The following is a 22,255-nucleotide window of genomic DNA, read 5'->3' as shown; positions in this document are numbered from 1 at the left end:
ATCTGTTGATAGGCATCCAGGCTGGCTCAATTTCTTAGCTATAGTGAACAGTCTAGCAGTAAACAATGCTATGCAAGTGTCTTTGTGTGTGCTGGCTTAGTCTTTCAAGTATATCCTGAGTGGAGAAACTGGGTTGTGTGGTAGTTCTGATTTCAGTTGTTTGAAAATCTTCCACACTGACTTTTCGTGTGGACGGGCCTTACCCCATTCCTTACTCTTCTACATACTGGAGAATAGTCAAGCACTCAGCATAGGAAGAGCAGAGTGGTTACTAACTCTGTCCTCTGATTGAGTGCAGCTTAATGTTTTCATTCTTGGCTCTACCCATCCTGTGTTCTAGTAAGCACTGAACTAAATCACTTTTAAGACCAGCTGAAAAGCCTGGCGTGATGGCATGCGCCTTTAATCCCAGTACTGGGGAGGGAGGCTAAGGCAGGCTGATTTCTGTGAGTTTTATGCCATCCTGCTCTTCCTAGGACGTTCATGGGCAAAAGAAGAGACCCAGTCTCTCTCTCAAAAAAAAAGTAAAACCAAACCAATATTTAACTATCACACTACCACACCTGTAATCCCAGCACTCAGGGAGACAGAGACAGGCGGATCTCTCTGAGTTCAAGGCCAGCCTGGTACAAAGAGCGTCCAGGACAAGGGCTACACAGAGAAACCCTGTCTGCAAAATTCAAAGTGACAACATACTAGTGAGATGTGGGCAAAGAGGAATCCTTACACACTGCTAATAGGAATGTGAGCTGCTGCAGCCACTATGAACAGGACAGCCAGGGCTATTAAACAGAGAAACCCTGTCTTAAGAAAACAAAATAAAAAATAAATTGCATCCAAATCAGTTTATTGTGTATTTTTGTTGTTGATTTTTAGACTGAAGTCATGGCTGGTGCAGAAAGTGATAGCCAGTTCCAGTTCACTGGTATTAAAAAGTATTTCAACTCTTACACCCGCACAGGTAGAATGAATGTAAGTATTAAGTATGTTTTTAAGCAGTTATATCTTATAATAATAGCGATATGACAACTTTCTTTTGCATCTTCCTTTTCTCCTCAGTGTGTCCTGGCCACATATGGAAGCATTGCTTTGTTGGTCTTATACTTCAAGTTAAGGCCTAAAAAAACTCCTGCTGTGAAAGCAACATAAATGGTAAGGAGTTACCATTCAGAAGTTTGTAACTTGCTCATTTTGATGTTAAGGTTTTTTCCTTGTCTTATAAAAAATAAACTGTTGGCACTCCAAAATTTATTGCATAGCTGAAAGAAAACATTGGATATAATGTACACATGTAAATCCAACAGTGAGGGAACAGAGGCAGGAGGATTGCAGGTTCGAGAACAGCTTATGCTATATAGGTGGACTTGGTCTCAAAACGAGAGAGAGAGAACAAGGAGCTGGGTGTGGGGTCCTATGCCTGTAAACCCAGCAATACTGCGGAGGTTGAAGCAGGAGATCACTGGGGGGGGGGGGGGGGGCGGTGAGGAGGGCTGTTAACAACAAGATGGTTTTGGGCTTCAAGTATTGTCTGTGTGTTTTCTCAGACTTAAGTTCTTTCCCAAAGGATTATGGGACACCAGCTTTGTAAGAGGGTATGTCTTTTTACCTCAGCCAGTGTAGAGTGCGACTTTTGGTAAACTGGCATGTTAAAGAAAAACTGTCTCTTGGGTTTTGTTGAGGTACTTTTTTCTCTTACCATTTGTATTTTTCTTAACACTGTTTTTGGGAGTATGTGTCCTTGCACACTCACCTGCCCAGATGCTGATGTGGAAGTATGTGGACGACTTTAAGGAGTTGGCTCTCTTTCCACCTCGCTGAGGCAGGGTCTTTCATCTCTGCTGTCATGCTCCACTCCACTGTGTGTTCCCAGCTAGCTGGCATGCACATTTAAAGCTGACTATTCTGTCTCTGCCTCCTATCTCTACATAAGAGTGCTGGAATTACAAACATGCCAATGCACCTGGCCCCCCCCCCCCTTTTTTTTTTTTTAACATAAACTCATGGAATCAAACTCTGGTCTTCATTGTCTCTCCAGCCAACTATAAGCTTATTATGTAATTTAGTTTTGCTTGGGTTTTGCTTGTTTGTAGTGCAAACTGGCCTCAAAGTTGTGGCAATTCCTCTTTCTCAACCTGCTGGGTTTGGGGAATACAGACATGTGCTACCATGCCTGGGGTGGGAATTAACCAGAGCCTGGAGAGATGGCTCCATAGTTAAGATCTAATACTACAAGACCACAAGAACAGAGGACCTGGTTCAGATCCCCGCATCCATGCCAGGTGGCTCACAACTGTCTGTAACTCCAGTTCCAGGTAATCTAACACCCTTTTCTGGACTCTTACACACCAACACACAAATCCAAAGCCTTTTAAAAAGAAGAAAAGACTTACCAGCCAAACTTGTGGTACTGGGGGTCACACCTAGGCCTTGGCAGGTGGCAGACTATCACCCTGCTTCAGAGTTACAGCTCCAACCCTAACCAACCATTAGTATATTTACAACCATAACTATTTACTGGGGTTTTGGTAGCTGTACATTTTCATAGAATACTGGATTCTCTCCCTGAATAAACCCCTTTTAGATTTTCTTACAGTTCCCTTCAAGCCCTTTTATCTATTCAGAAGTCAGTAAATAATGGTGTTAGCACTAACTGGGTAGAAAGGTAAAAGGCTAGAGCTCTAATACTTCCTTCACTGACTTTTGTTCTGCTCTTAAAGCTTTACCGATCTTAAATGCATTTAACATAGGAGATTGTGAAGTCCAGTACATGCCTTATCCCTGGTAAACAGGCAGTACTAGGCCCAATTTTCCACATACTTACTCTTAACTTTGGGAGGGTAGTAGTATCACCATAAAATTGTATTTTGAGCTGGGTGTGGTGGTGCATGTCTTTAATCCCAGCACTGACGAGGCAGAGGAAGGTGGATCTCTTGAGTTCGAAGCCAGCCTGGTCTACAAAGTGAGTCTAGGACAGTCAAGGCTACACAGAGAAACCCTGTCTCAAAAAACCAAAAAATAAAATAAAATTGAATCTTGAAAACTAAGTAGCAGTTATGTATCTGATCTATTTATGCTATTTTAAAATGTTACTTTGCAACTAGAAAGATAGCTAGGAGCTTGATAACACCTGTTGCTCTTGTGAAGACAAGGCTTCAATTCCTAGCACCCACATACTGGTTTACAACCATCTATAACTCTAGTTCTAGGGGATCTAATACCCTCTTCTGACATCCATAGACACTGAGCACACATGGGACACATACACACATGCAGGCAGAGCACTCATGCATAAAATGAAACACATTTTAAAAGTGTTACTTTGTGTATTACATTTTTCTCAGTTGGTTTGCTTTTAAGACTGTATTGAATTGTTGGCAGTTTCAACAATTACTTAATTGTTAAAATTGGAACATTGTGTCAACCTGAAGGACAGGTGGGTGTGCCCCTGCTGACTCTTGAGAACCTGGTTGATTTTTTTTTTTTTTTTTTTTTTTAAGATTTATTTGTTTATTATGTATACAGTGTTCTGACTGCGTGTATGTACACTTCCATGTAAGAAGATGACACCAGATCTCATTACAGATGGTTGTGAGCCATCATGTGGTTGCTGGAATTGAACTCAGGACCTTTGAGAGAGCAGCCAGTGCTCTTAACCTCTGAGCCATCTCTCCAGCCCCAGAATCTGGTAGATGTACATTTTATTTTGCAGATTTGTGGTAAAAATAGAGTGGAACACATTTGTGTCAAACTGTTTTTGCTTTGTTTACAGGATTTTGAAATGTCTGACCTCATCTGTTAAGTCCCATGCCTGAAGAACCTGATGTCAACTCATCATGTAATACTCAATTTGTACAATAAATTATGAACCTGGAAAAGCTGGTTGTCTTTATTTACAACATATCAAAAATATAAAACTGTACAAAATGCAACAAAGGCAAAAACTGGCAGTGACTTGGTCTAAATTGCTTAGTTTTCCAAAGCAAGGCTCAGTACTGGAGGTAAGCAACTGAAATGTCTGACTTCAAGTGCACTAGGCCGTATGTAGCCATGTTAGCTGAAGTAGAGGACAGGATCTAAGTCTCTTCACCGGGTTTGAGAGCTTTTGACTTCACTCAGAACTTACAAGGTAGGAAGTGAGATGTTGGTGGGTGGTTGGCATGTCTAGATCTTAAGAACTGTAGCCCCTACCCAGTTACATACATTCCACTAGTCATGGGTGAAGGAAAGCATGTTAGTGGGTTGTTTAACATGGTGCTTAAGTGCCATACAGTAACCTCATTTTATAGCAGACACACACATGCTCATAGAATCTTCAGCTACTCGAGATGGTGCTATATTTCTTAATTTGAATCTTGAAGCAGAATGAATTGTTTAAATCAAATTGATTTCCTTTCTAAACATAATAAATTAAAATAGCATTTGAACAGAAAAATGCATAGTTTCCACACAATCCAAAGCACCATAAATGTTCCCTCCACGAACATAATACCTCTTATTCAACTAACGGAAATTAGTTAAATGTGGTTGCTATAGAAACGTGGAACTGTCTCATTCAGATTTTCCAAGCAGCATACTTCCAGATCCATGTAGACAAAAACATTCTTTGTAGCTTAAATACTAATCACTGAGGTATTTGTTTTTAGTCTCCCTTTTCCAAACAGTAGCTTCCAAAAGGTCTCTAAAACCATTGGTTTACTGTGGACTGTAAGCGCCTGCGGCTAGAACCAAGTTTCTTCGAGTAAAATGTAGGTGTACAACTGGTGTTGATTTGGTCATGTATGTACCCAATAATAACTCCTGGGAATTCTCAGGTAGATTTATATGCCCAGTGGCTGTAGTAAAATCATCAGTCTCTAAATCTTCGAATGCTTTGATAGCATCCCATAACCGGACCGTATTATCCATTGAACCTAAAAAGGAAGCCAAAGGAAACTGTTAGTGTGTATCTGTCACATCCAGAGTGACATTTTCTTATGTATACTTCATTTACTGTGGGTTTTTTTTTTTTTTAATGAAAACTAAACCTTGTACCCCAAAGCCATTAAAATAATTTACCTGATGCCAAAATTTCACCGTCTCTACTAAATCTAAGTGAACACACTGTATCAGTGTGGCCTTTTAACTCTCCAACCATCAAGCCATGTCCAATATCCCAAAGAAGTACTCTGCCATCTGTTGCTCCCGTAGCCAAGAATCTCCCATTGGGAGAAAAAGTTAAGGAATGAATTGGTCCCTGGAAAAGATCAAAGGGTTAAGTAAAGTACATCTGATATGGCCAAGGAAGAATTACAGTTTAACAGCATGAATTTTATCTTTAAAGTTGAGGCTACTGGCTAAGTATTTTGACTTTGAAAGCATCTTTGTGTGCTGGAATAATGAAGGTTAGAATACCTTGTGTCCAGTGAAGATCCTTACACAGTTACCATTGAGGACATCCCAGAGCCGAACAGTTCTGTCTGCAGAACCCGTAGCAACATAGTTCGAATTTGGATGAAATCTAGTGCAATTCACATCAGCGAGATGGCCAGCAAATATCCTTAAAGGCTGATAGTGATCTGTAGCCCAAAGCCTTTTTTAAGTTAATGGAAAATAAGAAATAATAGTAATTAATTGAGAAATAAATTTTAACCTAGCTGAGTGCGGTGTCACATGCCTTTAATCCCAGCACTTGGGAGGCAGAGGCAGGCGGATATCTCTGAGTTCAAGGCCAACCTGGTCTACAAGGCGAATCCAGGACATCGAAGGCTACACAGAAGAAACCCTGTCTCAAGAAAATAAAATATAAAATGTAACCTAACATATAGATCTATCCAGGTGAAACTCAATTCCAAGTGGTTCCTCCTTGTCCTCTAACCGAAAGAAAGATAATGGATTGAGACTAACATTTTCCATCTTGATGCCTCACATAGCCTAAGCTGGCCTTGAGCTCACTGTCCTCTTACCACGTCCCAGAGTGCTGATAGGTTTGTGTCTGTTTGCTTGTGTTTGTGCTTGTTTTATTTTGTTTGAGACAGGGTCTCACTATGTAGCCTTAGCTGTCCCAGAATTCACTATGTAGATCAGACTAGTATTGAAGGCATGTACCTCCATGCCCTGTTCCAAAAGGCTGGGATTACAAACATGTAATTTCTTTTTTTGTTCTTTCAAAACAGATTTTCTGTGTAGCCCTATCTTAGAACTTGCTTTGTAGACCTGACTGGCCTCTAACTTATAAGAAATCTGCCTATCTCTGCTTCCCAAGTACTGATGATAAAAGGTGTGCACTACCAACTGCCCACCTTAAATAATTTATTTTTATTTTACTTATTTTTTTTAGTTTTTCAAGACAGGGTTTATGTAGCCTTGACTGTTCTGGACTCACTTTGTAGACCAGACTGGCCTCGAACCCACAGCGATTCACCAGCCTCTGCCTCCCAAGTGCTGGGATTAAAGGCGTGCGCCACCAGGCCTGGCTTATTTTTATTTTATGTTCTTCGGTGTTTTGCCTACATGCATGTCTGTGTAAGGGTGTCAGATCCCTGGAACCTGGAGTTACAGTTTTGAGTTGCCATGCAGGTGCCAGGAAATGAACTTGGGTCCTCTGGAAGAGCAGTCAGTACCCTCAACTGCTAAGCCAGCTCTCTAGTCAGCATGTAAATTTTTTCTTTGTATAACTACTCCTAAAGCTATTTTTGTGTAGTTTAGGCAACCACATAGTTTCTAGCAAGAATTTTGTCAATGGGAACTTTAGGATAACAGGAGACATAAAGGTACTCCCAGTAACGTAAAAGCAAGACATGGCTGACATGCCAGGAACATGTTATAATTTACATTAAAACAGGGTTGTTGGTGTAGACGACATGGGAGAGAGAGTAATACTCTCCTCTCACATTCATTTGCAAACTATAGCTGTGAATACTTATCTTCTTGAAAAGTTAATCCTGAAAATGAGTTTGCTGGACTTTGTATTCCCAACAAGAAACGATTAGTTTCAATGAATAAACCCCATTAGATAATAGTGTTCTTACCGAGCTACTCGGTCATGGCCTCCTGACACAAAGTAATATCCATATGGAGAAAACTGTGTGTCCCATACTGGGTAGTTGTGTCCTTTATAGCCCACCAAGCAAGTAAACGTCTGAAGGCTCCAGAGTCTAACAGTTCCGTCCTCTGAAGAGGAGAGCAGATAGTTCCTGAGGAAAAGAAGTGATGTTTGATTGCCAGAACCAGTTACCTGTTCAAGTTTCTTCTCTTACCACATTTTAGCAAATGACAGGCACCTATGTTGTATCAATGTGTGTGCATGCACATGCGCATGGGAGTGCACACAGTGCTGAGAACTGAACCTAGGGCCTTGCACATGGCAGGCAGGCCTTCTTAGCCCCCTCACCTGTGTTTGGTATACAGTATGCATGGGCATATTCAGGTGTTTTCCTTGATCAATCTCTCAGATGAACCCAGAGCTTGTCAGCTTTGTCAGCTCCCATCTCCAGCTCCAGAGTACTGAGATTATAGGAGGGCTGTCATGCCACTCCAGCATTTATGTGGGCTCTGGAGATCCAAAATCCGGTCTCTTCACACTTGCATGCCAAGCACTTTACCCGCTTTTTTATTCTTAGCATCCACAGTGTAGTTACCCAGAGCTAAAAAGTATTAGACTAATGTTAAAATATTGTCATATTGCTGGGCGTGGTGGTGCACGCCTTTAATCCCAGCACTCTGGAGGCAGAGGCAGACAGATCTCTGTGAGATAGAGACCAGCCTGGTCTACACAGTGAGTCCAGGACAGCCAAGGCTACACAGAGAAACTCTGTTTCAAAAAAAGAAAAAGAGAAAAGAAAAAAAAAAAAAAAAAAAAAAAAACTAGTGATGGCTCATATCTAATCTTAGAATTTGGGAGACTGAAGCAGGAGGCTTGCTACAAATTTAAGCTAGCCTTGGCTACAGTGTGAGTCCCTGTTTCAAAACACCAAAAAATTAATATTAACGATAATAGGAAGTATGGTTACCAAGAGAGTCTAGAAATGAGATGTTATCAATTTTGGATATTTAAAAACAAAAGTGGGGACAGCTGAGTAGCAGACTGCATGCCTAGCATGTGCTTGAGGCCTACATTCAACCTGGACTCTACTCACATGTAGAGTGCTAATATTCTACCTTCTTCAGAGATAAATACAAAAGCCAACAGTTTGCACTCAAATTAAAATGTACCATCTGGGTAGTCCTATTAAGTATGTTTTGTTTTGTTTTTTAATTCTCATCTCACAAATTCAATGAAAATCATAGTGGTTGAAAATTACTATATAAGCTGGGCGTGGTGGTGTGCACCTTTAACCCCAGCACTCGAGAGGCAGAGGCAGGCAGATCTCTGTGAGTTCAAGGCCAGCCTGGTCTACAAAGAGAGTCCAGGACAGCCAGGGCTCTGTGTAACAGAGAAACCCTGTCTCACAAAGAGAGAGAGAGAGAGAGAGAGAGAGAGAGAGAGAGAGAGAGAGAGAGAGAGAGAACTATTATCTAACGAGAGAGAGAGAGAGAGAAAACTATTATCTAGCGAGAGAGAGACGGGGAGAGAAAGAGAGAGAGAGAGAGAGAGAGAGAGAGGAGAGAAGAAAAATATTTTTTAACTTGGCATGGTGGCACAAGCCTGTGATCCACTCAGGAGGCAGAGGCAGGTGGATCTCTGTGAGTTTGAGGCCAGCCTGGTCTACAAGTTCAGGACAGCGAAGGTTACACAAAGAAACCCTGTCTCCCCAAAACAAAAACATCAAAAAGCAAGCTACTATCTAAGTAGAATACAGATGATAATTTGGGTGAAAATATCCTCTTCCAGCCATTTTTGCATAAAGTTAGAAATGGAAATCAAGAAATACCTACACACATATGGTGCTATTATTTCCAAAACATAGTCTGGCTAAGATGCTCAGCTGACTTTGAACCACAATTCTCTTGCCTTAGCGTCCAGAGCAGCTGAGATTGCAGGCACTTACCTCCACGCCCAGTTTTCATTCTTTCAATTATAGAAGCTAATGCTTCAGTTGATGCCTATTAATGCCATTAGTATGAAAATTTCTCTTTAAATTTTATGAAGTGCCACAAGAACAAACCAAGAACTCAAGCAATTCAACCTCTACCAGAGAGTTATTCAAAGATAAAGCTAAATTTTGAAAGCAGTGAGCTCTGAATGTGTATGTTGATTCTGTAAATTCAATTTATACTTAGTTGCTATTTTACATCCCAGTACCCCCAACATAAATTAGCAAATGGTAAGAGTCTAAAAGATACTGAGCTGCAGGCAACCATAATGTTTTTCTGAAAAGTGTCTAGGCATTTGCATTTTGTTTCCAGCAGTTAACTTGTAAATCTCAAAACTGTTTATCAGGGTTTAATTTTGTTTTTTACCTATCCGGACTGAAGCTGGCTCCATAGACAGGCCCACTGTGACCATACAAAATCTTCAGCTCACTTGCAGTTTTCTCATCCATGATCCTTTCTAAGACATCATCTGATTCTTTGTCTATAAGACTAAGATCTAAAAAGGTCCAGAAATAATATTTTAGATGTGTTCATTTTAAGGCAAATCCCATCGTAGTTCAGAACTAACATTTCAACATTTCTTCCTATGTACCAACAACATTATGCCAAACTAAGGTCAGTGATCTTTCTCCTTGTACAGAAGAAAATGAGTCATCAAACATTTAAGATCTGCTAAACCACAGTTATACAGTATGAAAATCAGGGCTGATTCTTTAGTCTGCCTACCATGCTATGTTTTGTAAAATAGAAGCTATAAAAACCCTTAAACAATTTAAATGTATTGTTTAGGAAAAATAGCTAACAAAAAGCTTTTTAAAATTCTGACTTTAGTAGAGGGTTGGGCTTTTTTATTTTGCCTTTTTGTTTTTGTTTTGATTAATTAATTTTATGCATATCAGTGTTTTACCTGCATGGACGTAAATGTACCACATCCATGTGTTGGGTCCCCTTGAGCCACCATGGTGGTGGGAATCTAACCCAGGTCCTCTGCAACAAGTCAGTGCTTTCAACAACTGAGTCATCATTTATCCAGCCCCTTGTTTTGTTTGAGACAGGGTCTTCACTATGTAGGCTAGGCTATTTTGAACTTACAGGGATCCTCCTGCCTCAGCTTTTGTATGAATGTGAATTTATGCCATCACACATGCAGATGTCAGAGAACAGCTTGTAGGGTCAGTTCTCTTCAACCATGTGGGCTGTGGACACTGAGCTCAAGTTATCAGATCTGGTGGCAAGCATTTGCCTCTGCTGCTGAGTCATCCTGACAGCCTTCACTAGGGTTTCCTTAACATTCACAGGCAAATGATCATCAGATATTAGAGTTTTAACTTTACAGAGTTGTCATTCCGCACATGAGAGAACTGAGGGCCAATAGAATAATAACGGCCAGCCCAAAGGCTCTTTCATTATTGGAAATGTTCTCTTGGTTCAGTGTTTGCTTTGTTTTGAGACCGTTTATCTAAACTTTGCAGGCTGGCCTTAAATTCGCTCTGCAGTCCAGGTAGTCCTTGAACTCACTTGCTTTTTAAAAGATATTTAGTGTATGTGTATATGTGGGTGCACACATGCCTCACACGTGTAGGGAGGTCAGAAGACAACTTTTAGGAGGCAGTTCTAGAAATACAACTCGGATGGTCAGGTTTGGCTGCAACAAGTGCCTTCTCCTCCTCAGCTGCCCATGCCCAGTCCTTGAATTCTCAATCCTCCTGTCTCAAAGTGTTTGTAACCAATGGGCCTATACCACCAGGTACAGCTGAGAACGTTATGCTTGAATTCAAGTAAAATCACTTCTGCAAAGATCACAATTCCCTGTCTACACTCTATGAGATCAAATTGGTATAGACTTATTTCAAGTTTGTACCAAAATCTCAGTTACCTGATGCTTGTTTGACACTACGAAGCTTTTTAGGTGTCACAGACCACACTCTGACAGTTGAATCTGCAAAACCTCCTGCAATCAGACTAGAATCATCAGTGACGTCCACTGCAGTGAGGCCCTGACAGTAAAAAAAAAAAAAGATGGTATTAAATAACACTGTGGTAGAAGAAAAAGTACATTTTTTTTTTTTTTTGACTCCCTTTGTAGACCAGGCTGGCCTTGAACTCACAGCGATCTGCCTGCCTCTGCCTCCCGAGTGCCGGGATTAAAGGCGTGCGCCACCACACCCGGCAATCAGATCTTAAAGAATTCATAATGTGCTGGACAGTGGTGGTGCACACCTTTAATCCCAGCACTTGGGGGGCAGAATCAGGAGGATCACTGTGAGTTCCAGGACAGCCAGGGAAACACTGTCTCAAAAAAAAGAAGTTTTTCCCATATGAAAGGTCATTTGACAACTATGAACACATGTACATAGGAGCAAAGTTAAATGCACACCTGTATATACAGCTGTGCACTTACACACACATATATACATGTAATAATAATTAATAGATCATAATAGGACTGAGGAGGAGTGCCAGGAGGAATGTACACACAGTCCTAATGTTTGAAGTTCTCAAGAAAAAGTGCAGCTAAAACAAGACTATCTGAATTCCGCGCTTAGACGACCCAGATGAGTGACCTCAAAGGTAAGAAGCACAGAACTGCAGTCAGTCAATCCAGGGTCAAGAATAAGCGCAAGATTTTGACTTGCAAGCTGCGAAAGGCTTTTAAATGCAGACGTCCATCTACTCTGACTAGAATCATTTTTATCTCTCACAAGAAATAACTTGGTTTTTTGAGACAGGATCTCACTATTTTGCAAACCTGGCTGCCCTCAAACTCACAGGCCCACCTGCCTCTGCCCAGACTGCTAAAATTAAAAGCATGAACCACCACACTGGCTTTCCTTTGTTTTTAAATTAAATAATGCCAAATGTTTAAATAATAAAATTCCATTTAGTTATTCCCCACCCCCACCCCCCGAGGTAAATCAACATTTTATCTGGCTCTTTTGCAAGAAACTGTCCAATTATTTTACTAACCTGGTAAGCATTAAGGAATGTATAAAAACAAATAGAAGGTAAACAGTCTGGCCCAAGGCGCACTCGCTTGGTGGTTTCTTTCATATTCATTATTTTGTCCAGTTTGTCTGAATCTTTCAATTCAGGAAGAGGGATTCTATAAGAGAAAACAGACTAAGAATCACTCTTTGGATATTAACCAACTTCAACCCTCTGTAACATAGCTTTCACATCTATGTAAGTTGCTTCCCCACCTGTTTTGAGGTGGGGCATTGGGATCTTGTTTTTTGCTTTTAGATCCAATACTATCCTTTTTAGGCTTCTTCTTTTTAGGTTTTCCTTCTTCATTTTCTCCTTCTTCATCCTCATCATCCAAAGGCACCTCAATTTCTGGTTCTTTTAATAAACCAAAAAATACCTACAAATCAAAAGAATCAACATTTTAAAAATTAACTTTTGTTCAATGTGTTTGGTTAAATAATTTCTCTTTTCTAGCTCTCTTGAAGCTATAAATGACCACATAACATAACTGTAACCAACAAATATACACAAACAAAGCCACTCATTGTCCTTGTCCTGGTTTTAAAGAGACTTGGCAGGCTTTTTCTTGTGTCCCCTATTCCTCCCCAGATTCAGCTGCAATGTTATTATAGCAGCCATTGTGAGTCATGCACACATACATGCACACATTCTAAAAATGGTGGGCCAGAAACTAGACGCCAAGGGGCACGGACAGCATTATGGAATTATTATGTCAGTTCCAAAAGAAAAACAAACCAAAAACCCTTGTTTGCCTCAGCCACTGTAGTTAGGGCTGTTACACGCAACCATCCCCAAATCCTCACGTAACACCAGTAACCTTTACAGCAACGCATTTTAAATGCAGTGTCAGGTTATTCCCACGGCAGCTGTGAGAGGAGTGTAAATCCCACCATTTCCATCTGCAGTACACAGTTCCAGGTTTGCTCCCGTACCTTTGATTTGTTTGCTTCTCGTTTGGCCTCTCCTGCCAAGCTTCCCACCATCGCATCTATCTGCTGCTTACTGCGAGGCATCCCATCAAAGATGTCAATGTACAGGTGCTCCTGCACTATGCTCCAGATCTGATTGTTCTGTTTCTCCTGAAGATGCCGCTTCAAGAGTTGGTACGAATCACGGGAAATGCGAAGAACAAATTTACTTGTTCGAAAGTCCAGCATGGTTTCATTCCCTTTCATGTGTTCCTTTTTGGTAAGACTAGATAGCACTCGTAGGTCATCCTGGTAATAGCATTCCTGATCTCCATGGAACCTGTTTTAGTGATTTTAAAAAGTCATTTTTCAATGTGTCATTAAGGTGATCTGCTTCTCCCTCATCTGTTTTTAACCATCCCAGACTAATCTGTAAATATATAATAAAGAACATATTTATAAAATAATATGTAATATATAAATAGCCCTAACCTAGGCTATAGAATCAATAGTAGTACATTTCAAGTTATTATAATTCAGTTCTAAAATCACCCTTAAAATGACCAATTTCTCTAGTGAAATGTATCATAAACATTTCAAGAGAAAGTTCTGAAATAAAGTACAGTGAATGAAACATTTAAGAGGAAGATAAGACCCACTACTACTATCTTTGACCCATGGTGGTACAAGCCTTTAATCTCAGCACTCAGGAGGCAGAGGCAAGTGGATCTGAGTTCAAGACCAGCCTTGTCTATATAGAAAGTTCCAGGACAGCCAGAGCTGTTACACAGAGAAACACGCCTCAAGGGGGGAAAAAAAAAAGAAAGAAAGAAAGAAAGGAAAGGAAAAACTCTTTGGCAATATATAAAAATATCAGAACCCTTGCTTTACTTAATTTTGCACTTTCTCAAAACCCCACTCTTTAAAACTTTTTATTAAAAACAGTTCAAACACAGAAGTAGAAAATAGTATGTCTTCAGTGTATTTATCACAGCCTCAAAAATAATCAGTACATGGACTCTCATAGCCTAAACATTTTAATTACTTTCTATGTTAAGACATACTAAATATCCATTTTTAATGTTGATAAACTGAAGGACAAATATTGGTATCAAACAATGACTACTTTCATTTTTCACTATTATCAAGCCAATTAAATAAAGCCTTCAGCCTTGGTTATAACTTACAGTTTAAATATATTTTTGTTTTTACAAGTCTTGGCTTGTTTTGCCCTCATTTGGGCATGGGTTCCTAGAAGACTATCTTTAATGGGAACAGAAGACCTTTTATGACAGCCCTTCTTCCTACATAGGAAAATGGTTATCCCAGGAGATTGAAAGAGCAAGACTGATGACAGTACTGCAAAAGAAATTAGGTTGTAGTGTAGAAATTTTGTTACTAGAGAGAGAGACGGAGAGACCACTGAGCTAGTTTGCGCTCTGTACCTTCAGTTAGGAATCGGGTGTAATGATGAATACAATAGCTTTTTAAGAGTTGTGCTGTTCCCGTCACCACCATTCTTGTTATCTGACGAGCCCTAACTTCAAGCTCTATCGCTTGCACTGAAGAGCTCCCCTTCAGTCAACTCAACACTGCCTCCTTGGCATCTGTAACTCAACACCTTCCTGGATTTCTTCCGATTTTGCTACCCTTTCCTTTTCTACATCTTATACTTGGTTGTTAAATGTCGGAGCTCCTCAAGCCAATAGATGGCTCTAGTTCCTCTTCTCCTCTCAGCGTTTATATGGGGGGAACAGGGGTTACATTATTATAGAGGGACAGAGTGACTCCTGGCCAGCCAGTTCTGGAGGTAGTAGTTTCTTGTTGTTGTTGTTGTTTTTGGTTTAGATGCAGGGTTTCTCTGTACAGCCCTGGCTGTCCTGGGGCTCACTCCGTAGATCAGGCTGTCCTTGAATCTAGAGAACCACCTGCCTCAGCCTCTAGAGTGCCAGGATTAAAGGTGTGAGCTGCCATGCTGGGTATGGTTATTGGTTTTTGGTTTTGTTTTTTCTGAGACAGGGTTTCTCTGTGTATCCTTGGCTGTCCTGGAACTTTCTTTGTAGATCAGGCTGGCTTTGAACTCACAGAGATACACCTGCCTCTGCCTCCCAAGTGCTGGGATTACAGGTTTTTGGTTCTTAATGAGCTCTTCAATTAGTCAGAAGCATACCTGAATTGGAACTAAAAATTAGTCCTCCTACTTGACACACCATGTCCTCTTCTAGGGGTTTCTGTCAGTAAAGTCATCTTTATCCAGAGGACATACCAGAAATCTAATTATCAATATTTCACTTCCATATCAACCAATTAAGTGTCAAATTAATCTACTTTCCACCTTCAGATTCTTGGTTCTCAACAGCGATGCTACTGATATATTGGAAAGATAATTCTGTGTTAAGTAGGACTATCTATACATCCCATAATAATAATTACTAATATTCCCTCTTCCCCTCACAGCTATTATAACAAAGCAAAATGCAGTATCTGCAAGTGGTCTAAGGGAAAGAGGCATATCAGCTCCACTAACAACCACTTAATAGCCCTAGTCAACCAACAGTCCCTCACCATGTTTGCCTCTGCATAAAGGCCTTTTAAAATGCATACTCAGGCTATGGTGGGGTGGACCATGCCTATAATCCTAGCACTTAGAAGAGAGAAGCCAGCAAAGAACAACTCCAGGACAGCCAAGGCTAACACACAAAAAACCAAAAGAAAAGAAAAAAAAAGAATAACTCGAAAAACCAAAAAACCAAGCAAAGAACAACAAAAGAACCAAAACAATCTATATGCTGGGCATGGTGGCGCATGCCTTTAATTTCAGCACTCGGGAGGAAGAGGCAGGCAGATCACTGTGAGTCCGAGGCCAGCCTAGTCTACAAAAAGAGTCTAGCCAAGGCTACACAAAGAAACCCTGTCTCGAAAAACCGGGGAAGGAAAAAAAAAAAAAAAAGAAAGAAAGAAAGAAGAGAACAGCAGCTGGATGTGGTGGTTCACGCCTTTAATCCCAGCACTCAGGAGGCAGAGGCAGGTGGATCTCTGTGAGTTCAAGGACAACCTGGTCTACAAATCAGTTTAGGACAGCCAGGGCTGTGACACAGAGAAACCCTGTCTCAAAAATCCCCCCCCCCCAAAAAAAAGAGAGAGAGAGAGAGAAAAGAAAAAACTGAAATTATTGAAACGATCTTCTAATGACATCTATAGCAGAAATGCCTCACTGTCCCCAAATGCTCATTTTTCCTTTCTTCCTCCATTAACAAAACACCTGATGCTGGGCAGTGGTGGCACACACCTTTAATCCCAGCTCTTAGGAGACAGAAGTAGGCGGATCTCCGTGAGTTCGAGGCCAGCTTGCTCTGCAAAGTGAATCCAGGACAGTCAAGGCTACACAGAGAAACCCTGTCCTGAAAAAAACAAACAAACCAACCAAACCCAAAAGACCCCAAACACCTGACTATTAGCTAGGGACAGAAACCTAAGCAAAGATCATGTTTCCTACATCTTTAGCTAGAAATGGTTGCTGACTAAGAAGTGTGTGCATCTTCCAGGAATGTGTGCCCTCCTTACTGACTAGAATATTGTTAGGACTGCTGTCTCAGAGAGGACCATCCTGCACCATGTAGTGGAAGCTACATGACAAGGACGGTAAACTGAAGAAGGCCACATCCCTGATGATCAAGAATTCACCTATCAACCCTAAATTGCCTACTTTTATGAGAAAACTTTCATTGTTTTCATTGTTGTTTGGGCTGTGAGTTTTTCAGTCTAATCTAATCCTAACATAGTTTACTATTGCTCTTAGAGTAAAGCTTTATTTATATCGAGTTTTCAGTGACTCGCAATCAAATCTAGTCTCGTCCAATACAAATCTCTATTATTCCTGTGACAAGACAAAGATCCTGAACACAGTCCAAGAACCTGCCTGTTGTTGCCAGCTGAATGTCACACCACACCCCGAGCCATTCCCTGCCTCACACACTGTGAGACTCTGTAACTACCACGATCCAGTGCCCCTCAGGCCTTCCAGATGGGCTCTTCTCTTCATCTCACTAATCCCTAGCCCTTCTTCAGCCCTCATTTCACGTCTGGATCAATCCTCTCGCCCCCACGTTAGTTTCACATTGCCCAAGGCACCTCTCCTCCACATAGTGCCTTTTGATTTACAATCTCACATTGTGTGGTTACAGATGTTTGTGTACACATAGATATATAGAGTAATAAAATGTTAAGATTCACATACTTCTCAAAGAATGATTTTGCTTCATGTTCATGTTGATTATAAACTAGCTCCAGGTACATGTGTACAAACAGAGGATAAAAGAGTTGGGAAAGTTCTGCTCGATGGCAGTCCAGAGAACATTCAATGAAGTGCTTCAGGCCACTGTAGTACTCTTCATACATAGTAGGGTCTCCTTGTTGGTTGTAGGCCGACAAGACAGCACTGACATCTGGCTGGTCTTCCACAGCTACACTTCCAACTGTTTAAAAAATGAAAGACAACTGTTAAGAAAATGATCTACAATACACCAAGTAAATGTGGCTTTGCTAAGGCCCAGAGGACAGGATTGTCCCTTTCCTGTCAACTTCTCTTCCCCAGCACAATCATGTATCTTTTTTAAAAATTGTATTACATGTGTTATTCTGTGTATGTATGCGACTGTGTATGGGGGAAGAGGGCAGACAAGCCATAGTGCTCATGTGGAGAATCAGAGGACAGACTACAGTAGTCAGTTCTCTCCTTCCACAATGGAGGTTTCAGGGATCCACCTCGGTGTGTCAGGTTTCATGGCACACATCTTTACCTGTTATGCCATCTTGCCAGCCCACAGTCACACACCCTTTAATGGGAGTTAGCATGTTTTTCAGTAACCCAAGCCAAAGGCTCCACAGTTTGATTGTATCTTAAATTTTCTTTTTTTTTTTTTTTTTAAGATTTGTTTTATTATTTATACAGTATTCTGCCGACACATGTGCCTTCCCACACAAGAAGGCACCAGATCTCATGACAGGTGGTTGTGAGCCACCATGTGGTTGCTGGGAATTGAACTCAGGACCTTTAGAAGAGCAGACAGTGCTCCTAACCTCTGAGCCATCTCTCCAGCCTCTATATCTTACATTTTCAAATCAGTAACAAGAACACTCAACATTTTTCCTGGAACTGCCTATTTTTTTAAAATGTTTACTTTTATTTTATGTGCATTGGTGGTTTGTCTGTGTGTGTGTGTGTGTGTGTGAGAGAGAGAGAGAGAGAGAGAGAGAGAGAGAGAGAGAGAGAGAGAGAGAGAGATATCTTGGAGTTACAGACAGTTGGGAGCTGCCACGTGGCTGCTGGGAATTGAAACCCGGTCCTCTGGAAGAACAGCCAGTGCTCTTAACCACTGAGCCATCTCCCCAGCCCTGGAACTGCCTTATTTTAAAGACAAAGTGCATATGCAGGATTGGGAACGTGCTAAGTGGCTAAGACTTGTCTAGCATGCACAAGGCCCCGGATTCAACTCCCAAAACCACCAAATAAATCAATAAATATGCAAAGCTAACTATTAGGTTACTCTTCTCTCAAGGCTCAGTGGAAAGCACATACACCACACTCAAGTACTGTCTATCACCCCTGTAATAAATCTAACCCTATCATATCTTCAGATTCAAACACCAGTCACCCCACAGAAGACATCAGCATTTCAAGGAAAGAGGGGAACATTTGTTACGGCTCTGCAATACAAAAGACGACAACTCAATTGTGTATGCTTAAAGCAATTTCTATGACCAGTCATTTAAAGATAGAAAGACTGAGTATTTATTTGTAATATAGCAATTCGAAACAATAATGCTTTTTAAATCAAATCAGAATTTGGATGTTGGAAATTTTGGTACAATTATAGTGTCATACCCTTTCATGCATGCACGCACGTGCGCGCGTGTGTATTTGAGTGTGTGTGCATGTGTGTTTAATGGTTATACATACTCTTTACGGCAAAAATTAAAATTAAAGTTATAATTTTGTAGTCACTCTCATAGTCTTTTTCCTCCTTGGTTTCTCGAGTATGATCTAAAAAATAAGTCATTTCTTGACAGATGAGATATTAGAAAAATAATATAATACCAATATAATTTGTGTTCCAATATAGTCATAAAGTTTAGCATATAGAAAAGACCCTCGTTTTCAGTCACATTTTCCACACATTTTTATTTATCATTTCCTTCCCCCATAACAGTAATTCTCCTGCTTTAGCATCCCAAGTGCTGACATTATAAACATAACACATTTCTATTTATGGATTACAGTGCCACGTGTTAAAACTTCCTGCCTGGCAATGCTCTCACAGATACAGATTAACTTGTCTAGAACCACTAAATTGGATAACTTAGTTCAATATGTACTAATCTCATTTGAGAACTTATACTAAATATGAGCTTACAATTTTTAAGGTTGGGGTGTGTGTGTGTGTGAAAGACAAGTTTCTGAAGGGCTGGAGAGATGGCTCAGAGGTTGAGAGCACGACTGCTCCTCCAGAGGTCCTGAGTTCAACTCCCACCAACTACATGGTGGCTCATACCCATCTATAATGTGATCTGGCATGCAGATAGAGATATAAATAATAAATAAGTCTTTAAAAAAAAGGAAGAAAGACAAGTTTCTGGTTGCAGGGTCTCTCCTTCCACCATGTGGGTTCTGTAGACCCAACTTAAGTGGTCAGGCATGACAGCAAGCGCCTTCACCTCATGAGCCCTACTGGGAGACTGTGCTTTACTGTAGCGATTTTGTGACAACAATGTCTGGGGAAAAGGTGGAAATGATTGTCAGTCCTGGGTACATGACACATTACATCTTAGTCTCATGATAACTTACTTAATAAAACAAACAAACAAACAAACTAGGGGAAAATGTCTTTAACTGACATTACATAAGGAAAAACAACGGAGACAAAAAGGTCTGCCCCACACCTACCCGTAAAGTTAGTGTTTTCTTTTCTTTTCTTTTTTTTTTTTTTTTGTTTGTTTGTTTGTTTGAGACAGGGTTTCTCTGTGTAGCTTTGGCTGTCCTGGACTCGCTTTGTAGACCAGGCTGGCTTTGAACGCAGAGAGATAGGCCTGCCTCTGTCACCCAAATGCTGGGATTAAAGGCGTGCGCCCTGCAAATTAGGGTTTTCAAAGGCACGCTTTAGAAACCTTACGGCAGACTTCCAGTCTCCACCCCTTCCAGAGTTTAAGCTCAGGATGCTCAGGAATTTGCATCCTCCAAAACATGTAACCCTGTGGCTCTCAGTTCACATTCTGAGAAATACTGACCACCATCACTCGGGATGCGTGGTCCAAAGCAAGTTTACGGCAAGTCCGTTTTCTTGTCTCAAAAAGAGAGACGAGAGCTATGGAACTGTGAAAAATCAAGATATAGAAAGTACCATACTAGTGTTCATGGGAAACTATCCAAGGCTCATAAGTCCAAACAGGAGTGAAAACCCAAAATCCTAAGGTTCCCCTCACTTCTGTCAATCCCTGGTTCCCGCACCTCCCTCAGCTCCACAGCTCTGCTCAGCCTCTGGCTGGAACTGACAGCTCAGAAGAGGGTTTGACTGCGCAGCCGGCGCCGTAGAGAAAGGGGCGGGCATGTGGCCCTAGAGGCGGGCCCAGGAAATTCAAAACAAGCCCGCAGAGGTGCAGGCCTGCCAGCCCTTGCCTTCCCCGCTAGCTCCCCTTCGTGCCGGCGGTCCTTACCCGGGACCCCGCGACTCACCCTTTCCCGGAGCCGCAGGACCTGAAGCTGAACCTGAGAACACCGAGGTCACCGAAGCGCCGGCCCCCGGAGGGTCGGGCCCCGCAGAGCCGGGGACAGAAGCGGTGACCCGGCTGAGAAGAGCGCTAGCCGCCTCCGCGCCGGCCCCGTCCAACTCTCCCGGAGCTCCGGAGCCCGCCACTGCCTCCTCCAGCAGCCGGGCCTCGCGGCGCAGTGCCTCTTCGGCCTCGCGGAGGTTGCTCTGCCGTAGGAACTGCAGCACAGCCAGAAGAGTCTGTCGGTCCTGCGGAGCGCCGGCCTCGGCGGGAGCGGCGGGCACCGGGGCCGCCCCCGCCGGGGCAGCGGCAGAGACAGCCACCACAGGCTTAGGGGTCCCGCCGTCCCCGCCGGCCGCCGCCGCCGGCGCCGCCACATTCCCGCCGCCGCCGCCATTGGGGCCGTTGTTGGGAGTGCCACCGCTACCCTCGCCTGCGCCGTCGCCAGCCTGCGGAGGTAGCAGCGTCGGCGGTCCCTCAGGCTCTAGCTTGACCGCCACCTCCGTCTGCTCCTCCGCCAGCGCCGCCATCTTGCGGCTGAGCCACCTCGCGCCGTCAAGCGTGGCTGCGTTTTCGCCACATGGAGGGCGGGGGGGAGAGCGTTTCACGACAGCTGCGGCTGGCCATTTACGGCAGAAGGAGGAGCTAGCTAGTAGAAAAGGAATGGGAGAGAGCTACTTTCAAAAGTGAGTGAAAGGCAGGCAGGAAGTGGGAGCCGGTTACCGTCTCTATTACGTTTGCCCGATAATTACGGTTTATTGCAGGCAGGCTCCATTCAGGCCTTGAGATAAACGTTTTACGTTATACGAGTTCTTTTAATTCAACAATTTTAGAAGGTGCTAATCCCTGGAGTCTTTACAGACGGCATAACCAAAACCTAAAGAGGTTAAATATCGAGCTAAGATCCCACACGAAGAAAGAACGTCAAAATTTAAGCCCAGGTATTTAATTCAAAAACACATACTATTTATCAGAAGGAGGCTTCTGAGTTTCTGGTAAGATTTTCTAATACTGTGAACTGAGCGGTGGTTACTTCTTTAGTTTTCATTCCTGTAAAAAAAGAAAAAAAAAATCTAGCTTTGTGAACTTTACAGTATATGAGATATTGTAATAAAGGCCTTTAAGCTGGATTTAGGGTTTTTTAATTTTGTTTTTTGTTTTTTCTTTTTTAAGACAGAGTTTCTACATCAGCCAGGGCTACAGAGGGAGCCCTTCTCTAATCTGCACAGGTTATTAAAAAAACCGCAAAATCGATTATAAATTAAAGAGAGAAATTTTGTAAATGTCTTTTCATTCCTTGTTACCAAAGAAACCATTTCTATTTATTTATTTACTCACTTATTTTTGTTTTGTTTTCGAGACAGGGTTTCTCTGTGTGGCCTTGCCTCTCCAGGACTCACTTTGTAGACAAGGCTAGCCTCCAACTCACAGAGATCCACCTGCCTCAGCCTGTTCCAGTGCTGGGATTACAGGCATGCGCCATTGCACCTGGCTCCATTTCTCTCTTTAAAAACTTTATTTATTTTATTTTTGTTTTTTCGAGACAAGGTTTCTCTGTGTAGCCTTGGCTGTCCTGGACTCAC

General features: G+C 41.9%; 2 protein-coding genes across 2 annotated transcripts; one reads left to right on the top strand and one right to left on the bottom strand.

Moving 5' to 3' along the window:
• Positions 1-840: 840 nt before the first annotated feature.
• On the top strand, positions 841-1,309 carry Atp5mk (ATP synthase membrane subunit k). The gene is made up of 2 exons (XM_051146736.1): positions 841-972; positions 1,060-1,309. Exons 1-2 carry the CDS (start codon positions 886-888, stop codon positions 1,147-1,149), a joined length of 177 nt encoding a protein of 58 aa, XP_051002693.1. The 5' UTR covers positions 841-885; the 3' UTR covers positions 1,150-1,309.
• A 2,948-nt stretch (positions 1,310-4,257) lies between these two features.
• On the bottom strand, positions 4,258-21,220 carry Taf5 (TATA-box binding protein associated factor 5). The gene is made up of 11 exons (XM_051146735.1): positions 20,638-21,220; positions 17,146-17,383; positions 12,933-13,248; positions 12,213-12,376; positions 11,980-12,115; positions 10,889-11,009; positions 9,379-9,508; positions 7,008-7,172; positions 5,392-5,569; positions 5,056-5,233; positions 4,258-4,910 (listed from the first exon to the last, which is right to left on the bottom strand). Exons 1-11 carry the CDS (start codon positions 21,200-21,202, stop codon positions 4,693-4,695), a joined length of 2,409 nt encoding a protein of 802 aa, XP_051002692.1. The 5' UTR covers positions 21,203-21,220; the 3' UTR covers positions 4,258-4,692.
• Positions 21,221-22,255: the final 1,035 nt, after the last annotated feature.

This window comes from Acomys russatus, chromosome 5 (assembly GCF_903995435.1).
Source record: "Acomys russatus chromosome 5, mAcoRus1.1, whole genome shotgun sequence".
NCBI classification, from domain to species: domain Eukaryota; kingdom Metazoa; phylum Chordata; class Mammalia; order Rodentia; family Muridae; genus Acomys; species Acomys russatus.
Note: the sequence above shows the minus strand (reverse complement) of the source record. Positions and strands in the feature narration are given on the sequence as shown.